Raw genomic sequence first — 22,545 nt, 5'->3', positions numbered from 1 at the left:
CGGAGTTCACCACTAAATGGCATGGGTATTGTGTGCATTATCTCTCACTAAGTCCTTAGACTTACCCATTTTTATTTTCCCTTCCTTTATGTGTAAATCGCGCGGTTTAGCTAGCATACAAGAGGATGCCTTCGAATTGGATAATGGTGGTTGCCCAGGACCTGTTCCAAGTCATTTTTGAGGATATGGACCCGGTTTGGCTAAAGTTCATGTGGGACGATGGAGGGATGCTACAGATCAGCAAGCTCGTCTGCAGCCCGTCAAGACGGTTGCAAACCCGAGAGCCTCGTCTAAAGTCCTCTTCCAAAGATCATCTAAACGCCTATGTTATTTTTGTCTGACTAATTTTACTAAAAAGGTCATATATAGAGTTTCAAACCTCTAATTGGAGTATGTTTTGTAGTGTTGGAAACTAACTCAAAGATTTACAAAGTCATGTTTCACGAAGTTTGGCTAATTCCGATGTTTACTAGGTCAAAACGGGCTGCAAAGAGAAGACTAGAAATCTGGGTAGAAATGTTCGTGTGCAATCTTGTTCAGACGAGATTGCAGTTGAGGAGCAACCAGAGAGGCTCATCTGTGACTGTAACCTCATCCGAATGAGATTGCAGACGAGCCCCTCCGTAGAAGTTCGTTTTCATGGTTTTTGTTTGTGGCTGTCTGGAAGGACTTAAGTGCTGTCCGAACGAGCTCCATAGAAGTCCAATTTCGAGTTTATTTCGTATTTTAATTAGGTTTAGGGTTTGGGGACCTATAAATACATGCTTATAGCCTCTAGAAACGCAGTTGTTGATTATATATGAGTTTTGTTCAATTAGAAGCCTCAAAGTTAAGCGTTCTTCTGTTTTCCTTCTAAACCTATAGAGTATCTAGCGTTTTAGAGAAGATTTCTTAAATTATTTAATAGAATCAAGATCTAGAAATACCTATCTGTTCCTTAATGTTGTTATTCGCTGCAGCCCACTAAATTACACTACATGAGTTGGTATCAGAGCCCAAGTACTTTCCATGAATGGGGAAGGGCCACAGTTGTGTAGACATTAACGAAGTGCATGTGCGCACGAAGGCTAATCGTAAAGAGCAACCGACGATTCATTTGCGGCACATGGAGGGGCAAGTCAAGGCTATAAGGGATCAAATCGAAGCCCTCGCTACCCGATTATCCAACATGGGTTATCACAATGGGAATGGATCCGGAAACCCTTTTGCGAAGCGCCGAACGCACGGACATCAGCACCATGCGCAAGCTCATGCCAATTGGTGGGTGAACGAGTTCAAACTCAATATACCAAAATTCCAAGGTTACTTGCAACTCGAAGAGTTTCTTGTGACCAAAAAAAAAAAAAAATGACAAAAAGAAGGTGCCTAGAGAGGTGGCGGAGATTAGGAGTCAATCGGTTGTGGAGGAAAAAGATGGATTTGTTGAGGAATATTGCTCAGTAGATTGGGCCTCTCCACCAATCTATGACACTTATCCCGACGAAGAAGTGAGTTCTATACATCAAGTGCTTGCTTAAAGCCCTAACAAAGAAGTCTTTGATTTGGTAGTTGATTTCCTTGGAGTAGATGCTATCTTGTCAAAGACTTTTAACCAAAGTTGTGATGAGATCTATGGGGCGAAAATGACTTTTCTATCAACAAGTGAAGGGGTCTTTGTGAGTGCTTTGGGAATTCTCATGGCATGTGGGAATGGCAAGGCATGAGAAAAGCATGGTAAGTCTATACGGTAAGGTGAGGTGCGGGGCCTTCAACAGAATTATTGCAGTCTGCTGATGATTAGGGCCATCACGTATATTATGGGGTGTGGCCTTGTTGTGATTTTGAGGAGAGGAGAATGGAATGAGTTGACGGGCCATCTGAAGGACCATGAAAAGAACCAGCCGGATTCGAGGTTGAATTCTCTCCAATCTGGCGAGAATAATGCAGATTAGGAAGCTCGTCTACAAGCTCGTATGTAGCCCGTCCGGATGGTTGCAAACCCGAGAACCTCGTCTGAAGTCCTCGTCCAAAGACTGTCCGGACACCTATGTTATTTTCGTCTGAAATTTTTTACTAAAAATGTCATATCTATAGTTTCAAACCTCTGATTGGAGTATGCTTTATGGCATTAAAAAGCTAATTCAAGGATCTACGAAGTCATGTTTCACGAGGTTTGGCTAATTCCAATGTTTACTAGGTCAAAACGGGCTGCAAAGAGAAGATTCAAAAGCTGGGTAGAAATGTTTGTGTGATCTCGCCCAGACGAGATTTGTTAAGTGCTAAAATATTCATATTTTTAGCCCTTAACTTATATATTTTATTTCTTTAGTTTTAGTTAATTTATGCTATTTTAGTTCCTTTATGTGTTTTCCATGCTTTTGTAGGCTTTTGGAAGAAAATGAAGTAAATCTGGAAGATTTGGGCTCAAAAAGAGAATTTTGGAAAAGTTGGAGTTTTTGGTAGTGTGATTGATCGCACTGCGATCAATCGCACACGGGTTGCAATCGATCGAACCTATGCGCTGGAGAATTTTAGAAGCTGCGGCTAGACTCGCTTTCCTTCCATATTAGGGTTTTCCAAGTCCCACTTGCAATAGGACTAAAACCCTACGAATTTTCTAGGTTTACTAGCATAACAAGGACTTCTTAAGCCCTATAAATAGACCTCTAAACCTTGAGAATAATCAAGCTGGAAAAGACACAACTGTGGGGAGAGGAATCGGAGGCTACCTTTCGGTTCTTTCTTTCCCTTTTCTCTTTTAGTTTTATTTTTATTATGTGTAACTAATTTATTTAGTAGGGCTAGATTGAAGCCCTAGTTATGTTTAATTAATATTCAATATTGGCGCCTTTATGATGATCATGTTGTTGTATCTAACTTGATTAATGCCTGCTTTCATGAATTCCTTATATATGTGTGCCTGATTGACATATGCATGTGGTATGAACTAGTTAGTTAAATCAATTTGGATGACCGAGTCCTGGGTTTAACATAAGAAACAAAAGAAATCCACACCGGGTTCTTGGGTTAATCAACATGGGAAACCAAGAGTAGACACCCATGCCCTAGGCCTCATGTGTTTGTCGATTTCCACAGATTTATGCTTTCTTAAAGAACAACTTAGTAGACACCCATGCTAAGTCCTTTAAGAAAGAAAAGAATTAAAATAGACACCCATGCCTAATTCGTTGCTTAGGGAAATCAATAGCTTAAGGAGTAGACACCAATGCCCTTAGGTTGACAAACATTAGATATTCATAACATGATCAAAACATTAGCATATTGATATATTAGCTAAATATAATTAGTGGTGGATTTCAAAACTCTACCTTTTTATTATTATCAACTCAAATCCAATCTTGGTTTTATTTTACTTTTGGAATTTAATTTTAGACAAAAATTAAGCAATCCTCGTGGGAATGACCCCATATTTGCACACTATACTACTGTGTTGACCTCATGCACTTGCGGGTAAAACATCCAATTATTTGCCTATTAATTTAGGTAGGTATTTGTGACAACAAGATTGCAGCTGAGGAGCAACCAGAGAAGCTTGTCTTCAACCTCGTCTGAATGAGATTTCAGACGAGCCCCTCCGTAGAAGTTCGTTTTCATTTTTTTTGTCCGTGGCCGTCCAGACAAACTTAAGTGCCGTCCGAACGAGCTTCGTAGAAGTCTATTTCCGAGTTTATTTCGTATTTTAATTAGGTTTAGGGTTTGTAGGCCTATAAATACATGCTTATAGCCTCTAGAAACACAGTTGTTGATTATATATGAGTTTTGTTCAATAAGAAGCCTCAAAGTTGAGCGTTCTTCTGTTTTCCTTCAAAACCTAGAGAGTATCTAGCGTTTTAGAGAAGATTTGTTAAATCATTTGATAGAATCAAGATCTAGAAACACCTATCTGTTCCTTAATGTTGTTATTTGCTGCAGCCCACTAAGTCACGCTGCATCAAGGGACCATTCGGTCAGAGATGATAGAGATAGTGATCATGCTTGCACTACTTAAGATTAGGTATTAATCTTACTATCTTATTTTAAGACAATGATTTGGGGTTGTAATATTTTGATGATCGGTCTTTGACCATACATTTGATGACCTATTTATAATATAATGCTTTATCCTTACTCTGGTAGTTGTGCTTGTGATGTTTAGTTATTGCTTTCTATTTCTATAGTTTAAAGTCTTCCATTGTATTCTCTCGTTTATGAGAGATAATGATCCTTGAGTCTTGTGCCATGAGGGATGTAGGTTGGAAGATGAACCATCGAGTCAATTACCAGTTAATTGAGTTACACAGGGCGTTATAAGTACATAGCTAGATGTCCAAATGAGGCAAGAGGTGTACGAACGATATCCGCTCCAAAAAGTAACTGTTCCCTGACATGTCCGGACAGATAAGCGGACATGCACTTTTGGATTAGCAGGTATCCAAATGGTACAAGGTAATGTCCACACGGTCTGAGCTCCAAAAGCGCCATGTTCGCAAAGGTGTCCAGACGAAGCAGCAAACAGCAAATATTTAGATCACTTCATAAACATCCCATTGGAAGGATGTTTGAACAAGACTAGAAATAGCGCAGATATGGAGTAAAGGTGTTCGAACACCATGGGCAGACATTTGGACATGATAGTCGGTTAGGGTTAATTTGCCCTAGCTATGTCCAGATAGCAAACTTGCATGTTCGAATGCCGCGGCACAAAAATCAAAGGCTACTATTTAAAGCCTACTTTGACACGAAATTTCAAAGCCTCCTAGAGAGTTTTTGAGAGACTAATCCTAAGAGCTTGATGTGATGCTACACAATACTCTGGAGGATTGATTCCAAGAAACTTTACGTGTGAAGATTCTTGGAAGGTGATTCACGCCAGCGTGTTGTGATGGCACAATTGAAGATACAATGGAAGTCTACTGGTGGTGATCAGGAAGGAGTTCGCTCATTGAAAAACAACCAACTATGGAGTTGGAACAGAGACTTATGAGGAGCACGGCGCCTACGGGGCGATAGATAGATAAAATTACTAGGGAATAAGTTTTGCTATTTTTTGTAGTTCGTTCTTCAATTGATTGAGTGGAATCATGGGTTTGCTTGCCCCGTAAAAGTTTTTCCTTGGTGCAAGGTTTTCCTTTTTGTCAACAAAATCATTTTGTTGTATTTGTTTATATAACTGCAAATGTTAATCCTTATATTTGTTAACTTCTTGTTGGTTGTTTTTCCGCTATGTGTTGGGGTCTACGTATTTTTCAGACTGCACCAAATATCATTAGTCAGGATTTAAAGACATTGCAGACGATCTCAATCTGTTGGAATTTAACTCACTGGCAAAAGATGGGCCACCAAGATAAACCCAAGCCAATCATTATACCGATCACAAACCACACAAATACAAAACATTTTCCTTTTCACTAATTACAAAAGCAACATAGAATGCTGTATCCTGTTCACTGGTTTCCTTAATTTAAAATACAAATTTACAATACAAAACATTTGTTTGTACATTTCTCTACTTTATAAATATTGATTTTTTTTTAGTGAACCCGAAGTATAAAAATGTGAAGCTATACAGAAAATTGTAACGAAAGAAAGAAAGTCGTCTGTCAGCTTCAAAACTTTAATCCTAAATCACACATACTATACAAGAAATCTGCACTCAATGCTACCCAAATCTGACCCACAAACCCACAAGAGTGCTTTAGAGGAAGAAGTCTTCTCAGCAAAAACCAACTTTCGAATGCTGAAGTTGTTTTCTAGGCTAAGGCCCAGTTGGGAACTTCTGATAAATATCATATTAGCAAGCTAAAGCTCCCTACAGTAAAGATGTACTCATGGGATTTGCAAAGAAATGGTCACGAAAAACAGATTTTGTAATGCTGAGGTTGCTCCCAAGGAGAGTACCAAGAATGGCAGGGGGCACATTGGATGTAGTTTGATGGATCTTCTTTACATAGAGGTGTTCGTCCAGAATCATCAACTCCAACAGTTTTCTACAGCTCTGTAAGAAATTTAGAACTTACATTAGCATTTATTCACAAGGAAGGAACAAGTAGTAGTCCATAGATACGCAAATTCATCAAATGATGACCAAATTTGATAATCCCCACATGGAGCAAAGGAAATTATTCACAAAGGGCGAGGGACTAATGTTTTCCAACATCTATTGCATAGTAGGATAATTTAAGCTCTGTAGACTATATACTTTCACCATACACCTATAAAAATAAGCAATTCAAAAGTTTACCTGAGGATTCAATATATCCATCTGACGAATAATGTCATCCTAACAAAAAAGATGGAAAAAGCAATGTGAGAAAACATCAAAAGATTGTCTAAAAAGAGAGAGAGAGAGAGAGAGAGAGGCCCTAGATGAAACAAAAGGCTTTTTCTTTCTTCCCAATAAACCTACACCTAAAACATCTCATTCAAAAATTTTAAACTTCTGTGTGCTGACGGAGTGGACCAATGGGAGTCGTGGCTAAAGCAAAGGGGGGCCAACTGGAATTTGGAGATAACCTGCAGCACAGCAACTCAACTCCTTTTGGTTCTTTTTTTTCCTCTTTGAGGACCAAAGATATGAAATCCAATAAGCACTGCCAAAGAACCTTGTTGCTGCAGCCACAACTCAGCAGCACCATCACAAAGCCTTTTCAAATTTGAAGCAATTTGCAAAAACACAATTTGTTGGGCAATATTATTTTGAAATTAAAAGTTTTGCGACAACATCATTGCTCCACCCAGCACCTCCACCTCAAAGCTCTTTCAAAATTTTGAAGCAATTTGTAAAAATACAATATGTTCTGCAAGATACTTTTGAAATTAAAAAGTTTTGTGAAAACATCACTGGTAGTTTAAAATTTTGAAGCTTTCTCATTAGCAACCAAACTTTTTGTTGGCGCCACCTGTTAAAAGAAAAACTTTGCAAACTATGAAGAATTTTGGTAAAACAAAAGGATGAACTGAAAAAGGCATGTACCTCTAATATCCCAGGATTTTGCATCACTAGTCCAAGAACACGCCGTCTAAGTCCCTTATAAACAATTTTGTTAATGGTCCCATCTCCATTTATCCATGGCAATATTGGCATACAAATTTCACCAGAACAGATTATAATGGTTTCATCCTCATTTTCTCCTGCAGGTAAAACATTTTTGCCCTGCTTGCAACCTTCAAGTGAATTGCTTGTTTGATTTTCATTTGAGGGCTCAGTGACCTCCTCGGGAAGATTAAGGATTGTCACTTTGTGCAGATTGCCCTCACTCAAGTTAATTTTTCTCTGTGAATTAGCATGATCAATAAGACGATTTTCTGGCAGGAAGATCAAATGGCTGTCATCAGTTCTTCCCAAGGACCTCATCGATGAAGGTAGTTTGATATCTTGAGAAAAATCAGACATTGAAGTCAAAAAATACTTGGAACGATATAGAGAATCAACAACGCGAACGGAGTCATAAGCATTGACCTGTATAAAGCAAACACACATTTGAACTAATGGAAAATGCAAGGTTTAACTCAGATATGTGATTAAAGTATTAAAATCGCATGTATGAACATCTTCAGGTAAGATTTCAAATTAACTAACCCAACCCCAGCATTCCAAGTTGAAACTTAAGCCTCTAAGAAGTCAGTTTGTGACAAAATTCTTCTGATGTTTCACGATTCCTCTTCCACCAAAAAGCTCATAAACGGCTTGCTACCAGAAACAAATTCAGCCACACCTCAACAAGAACCATTACTCATAAACTCTAATTTGAGTACCCAACTCTGACTGAACTTCTAGTTCTAATAATGTTAAACAGGACAACAACAAAACATAGAGCACACATGAAATGTCAATATTCAACATGCCATATGGGATGTAAGAAGGTAGGACCAAGCCCACCATGCATGGGGCAGTGTACAACAGTACTGCAGGTACACCATAATAGCAGTTTTTCAAGATTAAAATATATTTTCAATGGCTAAAGCATTAGAAAATCTAACCTTGAAGGCTTGGTGAAATGCTTGTAGCACGTCAATGATAAGTTCAGGGATCCTTTTTTCTAAAAAGGAACAAGAAGAAAATAATTAATCCAATGAAACATACACATGAATATCATTCTTCCTGAAACTGAAAGCAGACACATGTATGCTCATTAGAACACAAAAGATATAGCATTTCTACCTGGCATATTTATGAGTCGGGAAACTTCTTCAATGCTCAAACCTTGGTCACCAGCCTTCTTAATGGCAGCAGAAACAGTCCTAAAAACCTCAGGATGGATGGGACTTACTTGTTCTTGATCAGAAGGTTTTGACATCAAATGTTCAGCAAAGCCTGCCATAGCTTCCCAAGGTGACTCACTATGATGCCTGGCTACAGGGACAAAGGCATCTGAATTAAGAATTTCCTTCATATGTTCAGCATGCGGGGAGCTACTGCTCTGACCCAAAGCAATGGTGGATGGATCATTCCCATCAAGAAAAAGTTCACAAGTACAGCTACTCTCATCTTTGAACAATTCTACAGCATCGGCTATCGCAATTGTTGCATGACGTACAGATACCATGATGCCAGGAAAACCTTTTTCCCGACGAGAAATAATTTCACCCTCATTTGCCAATGAAGTTTTTAGTTTCTTAGCCTTATCACTAACACAAGATTCATTGTTATCATTTTTACGTTTCAAGTTTCTCAGGTCTTCAGCCTCTCCAACACCTTCCTCGGGCAAGTGTGGAGAAATGGACAGTTCACCTGAAGAAACTAGAGCAAACAAATGGAAAATGTCACCACAATGTAACTCTTCAGAAAGATTTATACCCCTCTCCATAAGATCTTTTTCCTTTTCATGGAGCCAACTAGTAAATTTAGCAGCTCTCTTTCCAGTATTAATTGGAAATTTTGACTTAGAAACACCATGCAAGAACTGCAGTGAAAGTTCAAAAGGTTGAGTCCCGTTACCCCCAACCTACCAAAATGTGAAAGTTTGATAAGAAGGCAATTTACGTAGAAATCTCACATTAGATGAATAGAACTGTAAGATGGATATAGAAGCTACAAAATAAGTAAGTCATATGAACAGAACCACACATTTTTTGATAAGCAATGTAAGTTCATTGAAAGGGTAGAAGGTACACATAAAGTATACAAGAAAACCCCAAAAGTATAGAAAAAGAAGAACAAAATTCCAAAACTCAAAAAAATTAGAAACAAGCAAAATATTTCATGCTACTCTATGTATAAAGGGATTGTAACATCATAAAAAAAAATACTATAAATATAACATAGACATCTCTTATTGAATTTATAAGCGTAGGGAAGTGAAGAAATAATATACTAAACTCCAATGCTGTTTCCAATATGTGTGAGACAGAACAAAGCAATACACTGCTCAAGTAATATGACCCACCAACAACAGATGGACACTTCATTCCACAGAGAAACCCATCAACTTCTAACACCTAGAAAACTTTCTTTTTGTAGCTCTCAAACCTAGGATTTAAAGCATCAGCAACAAAGGTTTCTTAGAAGCCAATCATTTAGAAAGGAAAAACCTACTTTAAGATTAGAACTACAGATCTTACTGAAGGAAAGTCTGGACAATGTGGAGCTTATAAGTAATTTGAGCTGAATCTAGTCCTATTCTATTTCCATTGCAAGTAAAAACCTCGTACAAGAAAAAAAAAAATTGACAAAAAGGGTCAAGGCGGCAGCATACATTGTTGACATGATGCTCAAGGAGGTCCGGAACATGGTTGTCTACAACCTCAGTACTGACGTACCAAATGGTCCCAACAATAAATGTTCTCATTACAGAATCAAGTGATTACCAAATCAATGCTCTCAACAGACTGAATAGCCGACTCAATCAAAGATAGCATGCATAAAACCCAAGATTATGATGTGTTTGAATATCAGTTGGCAAGGAAACATGTCAGCATCAGGACCCCTACACTTAAAGATGGGAACATCCTAATGACAAAGGTGCATGTTAAATAGGTTTGTAGTAAGAAGATAAACCATAATGACTTACTAACCCTAATAACTTTTCTAACAGTGCAGATCAACAGGCTATGCTGCAACAGCCACTGAACAACCACGTAGCAGACAAGCAGTACTTATGATATTTCAGCTTGAGATGCATTTTATTTGGCAGTTTTCTGGATGTTAAATACCGTTGGATGGGTTACATTTTATTGGCATGGAAGCACAGCACATTATCATTTAGTAATGTTTGTTTAACAATTTAATGAATCTTCACTTCTTTGATGGGATAGTTAAGAGATTATCTACGACTGAACTCTTCACAACTTATCAACGGAAATAACCCTTTTGGCATATTGTTTATCAGTTTGGGCGTGGATGTTATTATTTCAACATCTTGTTTGAGCTACTACATCTTTACAACCCAAAATTTATCCAAGACCAGTGAGTTCATACAACATATGTGCAGGTTTACGACACAGTTGGACACAAATGGTACTGAAACTGTTTGATATATATATATTTTTTTTATTGGCAAGTTACACATGCATCTAGTTGGTTTCATAACCAACCCTCTAACTCCTTTCTTATAGGGGAGGGAGTTGTCATTTGAGCTAGAGGTCATTGGCTTGAAACTAATCGAAACTTGGCCCAAACAATGAGCTCCCTACCTAGTTGGAATCACATTCTCTTACTTTGAGAACCAGTCTAACCTGGCAGTCGGACCAGCTGAACCCTGAGCTAGACACTTTCAATTCAACACTCTTACAACCCGATCTATACATGAACCGGTCAAATCCAGGCCTAGCCCGGTTGAATGAAAAGGCAGGTTTGAGATTAAACAGGTTACAAACTGATTGGTATGACTGGGGCATGAGTAACAAAGTAACACATGGTTAGAAAGTTAATTTGTGGAAACAATTTAAAGACGTGACATGAAGCATGAAGTACAAGGTTGGTACAGGATGGCGAGCATATCTGTGCTGCCTTTTTTTTTTTTTTTTTACACTTGATCTTTATTATGCACAAGACAACAATAAATTTTTATCAACCAGCGGTTCACTCAGTGATTGGAACAGTAAACAACTCCCTTGGCTTATTTAACATCCAATATGGTTTTGATTACTAAGCACATCGCATGACTCTAGATTTAAGTAACATTTAAGACATGGACACGTTGGTGCAAGAGTGCTTGATAATAGCCAAATGAGCTACAAGGACTAAAAGAAGGCCCAAAAGAACATGAGTTTAATTAAATATATGATTTTAAGAGGATGAGACTGCATGCTTATCTCCCAGTACCAAAAAATTGACTTGACAATGTACCATACTAGGACCTTAATCCATTTGCATAGCCAATCACCTTAGAATGCATGCAATCAAAAAACCAGAAAAACAGAACTAACCATGATTTTATTCTCTCTAAGGTAGTTAAATGCTGCAAAAAGATCATGCTGTGAGTAACGCCGTAAAATTTCTGCTAGCAGATTCGGTACTGCCGGTGCTGCCGAGGTGCTTAAAAAGACAAGCTTAAATAGCTCTACAGCATTGGAAACAGCCAATGATTCATGTACTCGTCTACTAACATTTACCCCTTCATTCAAAAGCTTAATAAACTTCTGATGAAGGCGATGACGTGATTTTCGGACAAAATTTTTCTGTAGTATCCCACCATGGTTCTGAACATCCTGACGAGCAGTATCTGATGCAACCAATTCAGATTCCTGAGAATCCTGCAAGCAAAAATATATGTTATAGCCAGTCAGGCATTCAAAAGCACATATATAAAAAGCATATATTTATATTGCTGAACATCAATGTGCACGCACATTATGGTGAGGCTTGATTAATTGGAAGGGTCCTCATAACTTAGCACTTACTGGGGTTAGATTGAGAATGACAAAGAGAGAGAGAACAACCAGTTTGATACATTCAATCACATTGATTGAACACTACAGCTACTTAATTGCATCAACGTATGCTGAGTCTTGTCTCAGATTAACTTTCTTTCTTTCTTTTTTATGAGTAATAATACTAAAAAGAAGCTCCAAATGGAGCGCAATCCAAGTAAATAGGTTGTATTCTCAAATAAAAAGATTTCAGAAGTAATAGACACCAATTATTTATGAAAGAGAAGTTGGGGGCATTTACATATTTTTCAGCATTCTTGCTTATTAGATTTGACGACTCCTCATATGCAGATCCAACTCTTTTGGAGGTCTCCAGTTTAGCCATCCTCTTGTACAGAATAACCTCATCAAGAGCTGTTTTTATGCTTTTGTCATCAATATCATCCCATGGCGTTTCCTCCAAACCCGTCTGTTGGATATGTTCTTCACCGTTGGAAAAATTCCTGTTGAGACCTTCCACCAGTGAACTTCGCACAAGTAGTCTACAATCATCTTTATTTAGTGACCTGTTCTGGGCTTTTTCTAGATGTTTAGCATACCGTTCACTGAGCATGTTACAGAGCCTCATTAGGGCTTTTCTAAATTTTCTGTTAGTGTTCAGTAATGCCATTCTTTTCTTACAGGTACTTGGAGGTGCTGGAAGGTCAGGAAGTGAAGCCCAATTTGTGCGATGATATTTTGCGCCAAGAGCTGCACGGTGTCTTACATATTGGATCACCAATTGCCTGAAAGGAAGATACTATGTTAGGTGAATACAAAGAGATAAAATCAAAAACATGTAAAGAATTATATTCTTTACTTTTCTTCTCTGTTAAGGAATTAATTCAATCATCAGATAGATCAAATAGACAATTGACCCCAAGCATAGAAGTACATGTATGGCATACACGCATAAGATGAAGTTCTACCATCAGGTAATTTTGACAGATCAATTTATATAATTATCATGTAATCTTCCGAACGACTATACCACTTGGCCAACTTGGCATGGAACTTTTATACATGAGCCCTTTACAAAATGATCCCAATGATATTTTATACATCTTTCTTTACCTGTCAGCTTCATCTGTCCATGAAAACCTTCTTTGACGAGTTGGATTATTGTTCGAAAAGGCACACCGACTGATAAAGGAATGATACTCATCTTCACTTGGTCCTGGATCCCCGGTTTCTATATCATCATACTCTTGAATTGTTTGCAAATTAATGTTATGCTCTCCTGAATGAGAGGCAAAAACATTTTTCTCTTCCATAAATTGGTTAACAGTATCAGGTGATCTATTAAATCTCTGCTTGTCCAACTGTCCAGTTTCAGTGTCAACTCTGGTGAGCTTTATTGACCTCACTTTGGAAGATCTTTCCCTGCTCTGAGAAGATGAACTGCATTTTCTTTTGACTGGTTGGAACTCATCCCCTTTACCCTGAAATCTATTAAGACGTTGTTGGCGCTTATCATAATACACACGAAGCACCTGCAAGTGGCATTTAAAGTGACAAACAAGCTTCATGTTAAATAAGGGAAAAAATAAAGACATAGTATAGTATATATTATATTCTGTTGTGCAAAAGACCACAATTATGGTAAATAAGGCAAGACAATCATATGCAATAACACCAAGATTTACGTGGTTCCCTCAATGTGAGGTATGTCCACAGACGAAGGTGATCATGAAAAAATTCACTATCAAAGATGGAGTACAAAACTGTGAATGAAAAATCACTTAGAACCCAAAGCCCATACACCCAAATCTCACTTTCATGCAAGACATAATTTTCTTTTACACAATTCTCTAGTCCTAACATATAAAGGAGAACATGAGAAAAGAAAAGAGATTGCAACTCACACCAACAAACTGTATATGCGCAGTTCAAAGTCTTCCTCTTTTCTCTCTTGCGGTGTGGCTACTCTTCACTGTGCGGCGCCTCTCTTTTTTCTTTATTCACTCTTTCACGCTAGGCTCTACCATAACACACCAAGTTGTGTGACGCACATAAAACAAGAGAAATAGGCTTGTGTTTTTTCTCTGATTCGTCAAAAGAGCTGAAGTCCCCTTTTTATAACATGTTAAGTCGGCAATAATAGAAGAGTCTCATTAAGTGGGCCCCACAACCTGAATTCAAGTCACGTCCAACAAATCTTCACCTTGACTTGAATTTCATTAAGTCTAACAATATCAATCTTCTTCGGATGTCTCCTCCATAGCCCCTAAGGCAATCGCAATCCACAAGTACCATTCAAGTTCAAGTATCTCTTGAGCCTGAGCATAGGGCCTAGTTTAGACAAAACAGCACGCTTCTCTACCAGTCATGTTCGCAACAAAGCTTTCTAGCCAACTTTGTCTTCCTGTAGACCCATCTGCACCTTTTAACCTTCTTTCCCTTTAGCAATTCTACCTTTTACCTCTACAGACGATGGATCTCTACTACCTGCTATTAAGGCAAAAGAAACCATATCCTCAAATTCATACCTCTCTTGTGTTTTTCGATCGCGTTTCTCCATGCCTCTTACTAAAGAATAAGGCACTTCTTGGTGTTGTGAATTCTTGAAAATTGATGGTCATCAAATACACCCGTGGGTGAACTCTCATCAAACTCCACCTTCACGACTTGTTTCCCTTTTTGGCTATCAGTTGATGCTTCATCCTCACCCTTTCTTAGCATATAGGCTTCATCAAACATCAAAGCTCTGCTAACAATTTTCTTCTTTGAAACCTATCCATAGCAGAGCCTATAACCCTTAATGCCAGATTCCAAACCAAAGCATATACACTCTTGACTTCATATCTATTTTTGACTATTCTACACTTTGCACGTGAAAGTATGTAAGGCAACCAAATATTTTTAACATTGAATAATCAACCGATTTATCTAACCATACTTCTTCTGGAACCTTGAAATCAATCGTTATAGATTGAGATCGGTTGGTGACAACGCATGCATAATTAACTGCCTCACAGAAACTCTTTGGCAATCCTACATTCAACCTTATGCATCTTGGCAACTCCATTTTATTCTGGAGTCCGTTTAACCATGAAGTGACAAGTAATGCTTTCTATTTTGCAAAATTCCAAGAATTCAATGTCTATGTACTCCAATCCATTGTCAGATCTCAGATACTTAGTTCTACTGAATACTGAACCTTAGTTCTAATACCATTTGTTGTGTAAAATACCACAATTAGTATAAATAAGGCAAGACAATTACACGCAATAACACTGAGATTTACATGGTTCCCTCAATGTGAGATACATCCACAAGTAGAGGCGATCACGAAGAAATTCATTATCAAAGATGGAGTACAAAACTGTGTCAATTGCACTGAATACCTCTCAATGTGAGGGTTTCTCATATTATATAGAAATTGTATATCTAATTACAAGGCTGTATCTCCACGATTACAACAATCTAGGAGAACAAATAAGGCAACTAAAATCCACCTATTAATTACAAGATACTATAGCTATTTTTTTTTATAAGTAATTATGATATAAAACAAAAGCGCAGAGGGGCGCAACCCACATACATCGGAAGTATAAAAGAGGGTGCCTAAGAGGGAGAAAAATGAAAAAGGAAATCAGAGAAGCTAATCCCTATAGGAGCTAGCCAAGCGGCCGTCTAGGAATACAAAGTAAAGAAGAAAAAATGAGTCAATTCCTCTATAGTCCTAGTGGAGTTCTCAAAGCATCTAGCATTCCTTTCATTCCAAATACACCACATAAGACACAGAGGGATCATCTTCCACACTACCGCGCTTCGAGAACAGCCTCCCGACCACCAGCAATTGAACAAGCCCCTCACCTTGCAAGGCATGACCCAATGCAACCCAAATCGATCAAAAATAGTATGCCAAAGAACACTTGCGATCTCGCAATGGAAAAGAAGATGATCGACTGACTCTCCATTCTTCTTGCACATACAACACCACTCCACTACCACTAGATTCCTCTTCCAAAAGGTGTCGTGAGTCAAAATTTTGCCTAAGGCCGCAGTCCACCCGAAAAAAGCCACTCGCAAAGGCACCTTTGTACGCCAAATGCTCTTCCAAGGAAACACCTCATGGTCAAATTTGGACAAGGCCTTGAAGAGAGACTTAACCTCGAACTTGCCTTTCTTAGACGATGACCATCGAATACGATCCATAGAACCTGTGGAAGTCTTGCACGAGTACAACCGATCAAAGAAAGAACATGCTCTTCCAAGATATATAGCTCTTCCAAGATACTATAGCTATAATACAAGAACATGCCATAACTAGAGAGACTAATTATGGCTAGATATATATGCTGTATCTAACTAACAAACTGTGAGTAGAAAATCACTTAGAACCCAAAGCCCATACACCCAAATCTCACTCTCATGTGAGACAGAGAATTTTCTTTTACACAATTCTCTAGTCCTAGCACATAAAGGAGAACATGAGAAAAGAAAAGATATTGCAACTCACACCAACAACCTGTATGTGCGTAATTCAAAGTCTTCTTTTTTTCTCTCTTGCCTATGGCTACACTTCATTGTGTGGCACCTCTCTTTTTTCTTTATTCATTCTTTCACGCTAGGCTCTACCATAACACACCAAGTTGTGCAGCGCACACAAAACAAGAGAAATAAGCTTCTTGTGTTTTATCTCTGATTTGTCAAAAGAGCCGAAGTCCCCTTTTTATAACACGTTAAGTTGGCAATAGTAGAAGAGTCACAAACCGAATAGGAAAGGAAAAGACAGTGGGCCCCACAACCTAAATTCAAGTCATGTCCAACATATTCATATTGGACTAGAAAACCCATCGATTAAAGTGACACAGAAGCAGTGCAAAAACAAACAAAAGAATAAAACGATCAAATTGTGTTTTGTACAAGCAGAAGACAGAAAAAGTTGAACTTAGGGTATGAATGGCGCAAAAACAGGAAGTGCTCGAACTAGAAACCGAAAGAAATTCAGCTCTGTCAATAAAAATTCTAGTTATCAAGCAAATGTAATTACATTAAACTCCCTCTTGACATGTCCATTAATAGGCTAAAAAGGCGTGCTCTAAGATATTATGAAATCTTTATTTTTCAACACTTTGTATTTTTAGACAACTGCATATGTTTCTCCTTAGTGATTAATTATCATGATCTTTTTGTCCTTTTTATCCTTACTATGTAGATGACTTCTCTTATATACTAGGGGCACCCTATGCTCTTAACGATAGCTCCATTAATTATCAAAAGAATTAGAGTACAATTTTTATTTAGATGATAAATAATGCTAAATATAGCCACATTTGACTTCAATTTATTAAGCACCACAGGAAGACATTCAAAGGGAATGGGATAGGTATTGAGTCCAAATTTTATAGCTGATGACATCAATGAAATGAAATCAAACTTTAAAAAAAAAAAAAAATGTTATGCTTTGATTTCAAACAACCAAATTTTATACTCTCACATAGTCCCTCTTCCTTCTTATTTTAAATTTTGAAGTAGTAAGTTGAAGAGAAATCTTAGAATCATCTAACCAAACTAGAAGATAATCTAACCTGCTCTAAGGTGAGATTGAGATCCTTCGCAATCTTCTCACAATCTTTATATGAAAGTTTTTCACTTAGATCATCCTGCACCACACGGTGTATGAGCTCAGCACGCTGATCAGCTGTCATTACCCTAACTGAAGCCCATGACCGAAAAAGGAAAGCCTGCAAAATAAATTGACAATTATCTGGACATAGCCAATATTACAGTTTTGCACACGGCAGTCTCTTTGATAGGCATTTCACAACCTGACAAATTCCAAAAGACTACATACAATGCAGACAGCACAAATTGAAGGCTATAATCACTCTATGATTAAACCTATAATTGACATGTTTAGCTCAAAAATGATAGCATGCATTTTAAAAGTTTGCGATGAACAAAGTCTAAAATCATTGAATATAGACACACTTAGGAAACATTATCCCAAGTGCATACCTCATGAACAGCAGATCCAGGGAATGCAAGTAAAGCAGATTCAACATCAGCAGCAGCATAGCTATACTCCAAAGTTTGCCAATACTCATCAACAGCTGCTCTACTTGACAGGATAAAGTCATGTCTCATTCGTGGGCGTAGATCAAGAGCACTAAAACTTAAAGATGTTGCATATTTTGAAAGTGGTTCCTCTATGTAAGGCTTAAGCTCCATTGCATGTGTAAAAATGGCATGTGGGACCTCGAGTCCTTTAAGATGTCCATCAGTTATCATTCGAATCAACTACATCAAAGAACAAGCTGTCAGACAAGATAGCATTAAGGTAAATTACATGCTGCCCCCCTTAAATAACACCCTATTTGCACTTACACCCATAAATTATGATTCACTTCAACTTGTTTTCCCAAACTACCATTTTGTTCCGAGTAGCATCCCGGGTTAGATTTAGTCGTTAGTTGTGACGGAAACCATCACATGTGAGTTGCACGAGATGCAATGGTGTTTTTTTCGTGACATTTACCATTTTAGGGTTAATTACACCTTATCCCTCAAACTAACACCCCGTTGCTCTTACATTCATATACTATGCCACGTGAAGCGTTTTCTGTCCATATTAACGGCCAAATCTGACTCAGGGTGCTACTTGGAACAAAGTGGTAGTTTGGGGCAACAAGTAACAGTTTATGGCTATAAGTGCAAATGAAGTGTTAGCATGGGAGGCAAAGTGTAATTAATCCTAACATTAATATACTACAATAAAAGAGAATAACAACACTGTTTTACAAGAGCAGCCCTAATTCACAAGGGGGACAGGGAAGCTGTCCAGAACTATATTTATGGCAGCTAGAGCTGCAAACAAAATGGGTCATGGTCTGAATTCAACTAGACTAAGAGTTGATTTTTGAATATTTCATTGGAACCAAAACCAAATACAATCATTTAGGTACTTGGATCTTGCTAAATCAGCATCCTACCTCTTTAAATCCTCAAAATAGTTGCATAAACCAGAGAAATACTTACTACAGTACTACAGTGAAAGATGTCAAACTGTAATAGCCCTCCTACACCTAACCAGTATAATAAGTAAACACAGTCAAAAAAACAACTTCAAGTGAAGATTTCTTACAGATCAGCTTGCAATATCTTCGCCTAATATTCAAAAGAAATACAAATGGGTGAGAGTATTTGCCAAACTGAAGTCCCAATCATATCAAAGCTTCCATACCACAATACTATAGACCATTTTTTTTAATGAATAAAAAAACTACAGGCCATTAGTATGGAGAAAAATGTTGCTTTCTTTAATCTATGCATATTAATATTGATCTGTCAATGGCATGACTGCTAAAGACACCCCAACTGGTTAGTTTCTACAATGTTGCACGTCCTTTGAAATGAGACGTGGCTTCAGTTAAAATGGATAAGATGCAGCAGACGTTTTGAAAGTACAGATAACACTAAAATTGAAAAATATTTTAAAAATGATCAAGAAACTATACCTTCAACCGCAGTAAAATGTCAATAACCAATGAAAGCCTTCCAGTAGCATGAGTATCCATCAGATGCTTGTACTCCTGAATAGGAAGATCAGAGAGAAGCAATCCCCTCTTACACTTCTCAATCATATCATCAAATTTTTGAGTGGATCCCACAACTTGTAAGAACAGCTCAACTGGAATGGCCTTAATTGCTGCTTCTAATGAAAACAGTTTGCAACTACTCTGAGGGCTATTCACCTCATAGACATGTTTTTCAGATGACGAAGCACCACTAGAACCAGCTGAGCTATTCAGGTAATCCCACAGAAAGCAATGCAGCAGCTTTGCACGAACCATTTTTGCCAATATAAATCCATTAGCACGCATGGCTTCTGATCTAACAGCTTGGACATCAGAACCTACATGATTCTCAGTCCTCTGAACACCCTTCAAAACAGGAACTGATTCCTCATTCTTCCCCCGAGATGAACCCTGGCCACGACTTTGCATTTCAAAAGACCTATGTCTATCATGAATTTCACCAAGTAGTTCAGGGGATAAACTTTGAATAGATGGGTGCAGAACCACCTGAGTGACACGGCTACGGCCAAAATTTGTGACTACAGGAGCATTAATGTGTACACATTTGCAGTGCCCTTGTTGCTGAAGTTTGTTTAGAATTCGGTCAATGGTCTTCCTATCGGTTGTTGTGTACTTGTCCTTCTCAAGACTCACAAGCCATTTATAAAGCTCACCTCTCAGAATGAACTTCTCATCCTGAACAAGAATAATAACGTGTTGCTTCTAGTTATTGAAATATAGAAAAGTACATAGAAAATAAAAATAACTGCCCCACCATATTCCCTCCTCCCAAAATGAAGCCTTCAAGAAGTAGATGGTGACACAAACCTGTAACCGTTCAAGTATTCTTTGCTCCCTTCGAGCGCCATCCACAGTCAAAGTCAGACACGGATACCTCTGATATGATCCAGGATTAAGTGGATTCAAGACAGCAAGAGGAGGTGTTTCTGATGAAGCAACATTTGTTTCGAGCCTTGTGCTCACAATATTAAGTTCTGCATCGGATACTGAGCCTCTTGGCTCATGGAATGAGTTGCCAGCATCAAGAAGCATACTATTAGACTCACCATCCCCAGGGGTTCCATGAGAAACTTCGGTATTAATTTGACTATATATCATTTTTCCAGGACTAGCAACATCACCTTCTGAAGCTGATGGATCATACTCTGAAAGAATTTGAGATGATCTCCTAGAAGCATCTAGATTGCCAACAGGGAGATTGGAAACTATATTTTCATCAACAAAATTTTTTGATTTATTCAAAAACACATTAGCAGATTCAGAACTCAAATTCCCAGATGTCCAAACTCGATATAACATGCATTTTTTGTGGTTTTCTGCTTGCAGATGCATTCCAAATCTAGAGAATATATTAACCAGCCGGTTATAGTTCTTTTTGTTGTCAATCCCCAGCCTCTTGCATACCTGATTTAGCAAATACAAATATGCAAGTGAAATAATAGTTTAGATGCAACATTTATGCATTTGTAGGGATGTATCATACAAAGCAAGCTCTAATAAAAGGACCATTAAAGGGCTACGAAAACAAAAGAGAAATGTACCACCGAAGGATTAATTTACAGAAAATCCACCTGAGCCTTGCCATTAGTGACTACTAAACAGTAAAGTTAGGAATGCAATTTTACCTTGCAGGACAATACATGCATAACTTGATTCATTGGAGTACGGCCCATATATCATGTCAGATTTTGGATGGGTGTCTAAGTGTCATATTCATTCAATGCCCAAACCTAGGACACAAGGACCTAAAACATCAGTAACTAACAGCTTGTTTGGCTGCAATGCTTTTTTTTTTTTACAAGTAAACAAATTTCATTAAAAAATTAAGGGCACACCCAACTATACATGAAGTATACAAGAAATATGCCTAACTAGAAAAAAAAAAAAAAAAAAAAAAAAAAAAAAATCATGAAAACCAGAAATATGGAAATAATCATATGCTACCATCCAAAGGAAAAGGGTATTGAAGACGAAGGCCTTTTAACTTTGCCACCATCCTCTCATTATCTTCAAAGCTTCGGTCATTCATTTCTCTCCAAATACACCACGTCATGCAGAGCAGAACCATCTTCCAAACAGCTTCCCTTTGAGAACTACCAAACTGCCATTTCCAATAAGCTACTAGCTATGTCAAATAGAGTAAAAGGTGGTCAATGGTTTCTCTACTCTTTTTACACAAGCATCATCGATCTACCACAATGATATGCCGCTTTCTTAATTATCCAAAGTGAGGATCTTACCTAAAACAGCCGACCAAGTGAAGAAAGCCACCCTCAAAGGGGCCTTACTCTGCCAAACCTCTAAAGAAAGGGAGTGTTGTCATGGAGTATTAAGACATTATAGAACGTTCTTACATCAAACAACCCACTCTTAGAAGGGTCCCAATCATGCACCACATTCAGATAATGGAGTTTAAGGTGGTCAATGACTCAATGGTTTCTCTACTCTTTTTACACAAGCATCATCGATCTACCGCAATGATATGCCGCTTTCTTAATTATCCAAAGTGAGGATCCTACCTAAAACAGCCAACCAAGTGAAGAACGCCACCCTCAAAGGGGCCTTACTCTGCCAAACCTCTAAAGAAAGGGAGTGTTGTCATGGAGGATTAAGACATTATAGAACGTTCTTACATCAAACAACCCACTCTTAGAAGGGTCCCAATCATGCACCACATTCAGAAAATTAACATTCTACTAAGGAGAGCCATTAACATTCTACTAAGGAGAGACGACAAAAGAAAAAAGCTATCTTCTCTCTCTTCTTTCCCTCATCGGAGGAAGTGTTGAGGAGTGGTTTTTTAGTCTAAGGTGGGTGGCCGGAGGTGGTTAGAATGGGCTTATCAAGGAGATGGTCTATTGAAGCTAAGGATTTTGAGATGCTGGTGAAGGATGGGGAAGCTGGTTTAGAGATTAAGGAAAGAAGCAAAAGGTTGGTGAGGTCAGTGAAGTTGGAAAGTAATGAAGCTGTTTGGTTATCACATATTTTTGAAGAGCTGATCAAAGTGAAGGATTCCAGGGTCTTTCATGATCATTCTAAGCCGGGCTATCCTAGAATACTAGCTCAGAAGTGTTCCAACAGATATGGAAGTTTCTTGGTGATTGAAGAATGTGAGGGAAAGGAGAGGCGCAGGTCAGTTATGATACCGGAAGGGAAGAATCAGAAAGGA

At 38.1% G+C, this 22,545-nt stretch overlaps 1 protein-coding gene across 1 annotated transcript in view; it reads right to left on the bottom strand.

The window, feature by feature from the left end:
* Positions 1 to 5,366: 5,366 nt before the first annotated feature.
* LOC132186320 (B-block binding subunit of TFIIIC) overlaps positions 5,367 to 22,545 on the bottom strand; it is a 30,386-nt gene continuing 13,207 nt past the window's right edge. Inside the window, exons 6-17 of the mRNA XM_059600229.2 lie at positions 20,184 to 20,780; positions 19,296 to 20,051; positions 17,797 to 18,078; positions 17,367 to 17,522; positions 12,904 to 13,322; positions 12,092 to 12,575; positions 11,347 to 11,673; positions 8,141 to 8,924; positions 7,960 to 8,018; positions 6,953 to 7,438; positions 6,221 to 6,259; positions 5,367 to 5,974 (exon numbers count right to left, since the gene is read on the bottom strand). Of these exons, the coding sequence (XP_059456212.2) occupies positions 5,789 to 5,974; positions 6,221 to 6,259; positions 6,953 to 7,438; positions 7,960 to 8,018; positions 8,141 to 8,924; positions 11,347 to 11,673; positions 12,092 to 12,575; positions 12,904 to 13,322; positions 17,367 to 17,522; positions 17,797 to 18,078; positions 19,296 to 20,051; positions 20,184 to 20,780 (4,575 nt within the window). The 3' untranslated portion in view covers positions 5,367 to 5,788. The remainder of the gene's footprint in view (positions 5,975 to 6,220; positions 6,260 to 6,952; positions 7,439 to 7,959; positions 8,019 to 8,140; positions 8,925 to 11,346; positions 11,674 to 12,091; positions 12,576 to 12,903; positions 13,323 to 17,366; positions 17,523 to 17,796; positions 18,079 to 19,295; positions 20,052 to 20,183; positions 20,781 to 22,545) is intronic.

The sequence above is a fragment of the Corylus avellana genome, chromosome 6 (genome assembly GCF_965113065.1).
Source record: "Corylus avellana chromosome 6, dhCorAvel1.hap1.2, whole genome shotgun sequence".
In the NCBI taxonomy this organism is placed as follows: domain Eukaryota; kingdom Viridiplantae; phylum Streptophyta; class Magnoliopsida; order Fagales; family Betulaceae; genus Corylus; species Corylus avellana.
The sequence above is the reverse complement of the archived record's forward strand: the minus strand, read 5'-3'. Positions and strand labels throughout refer to the sequence as shown.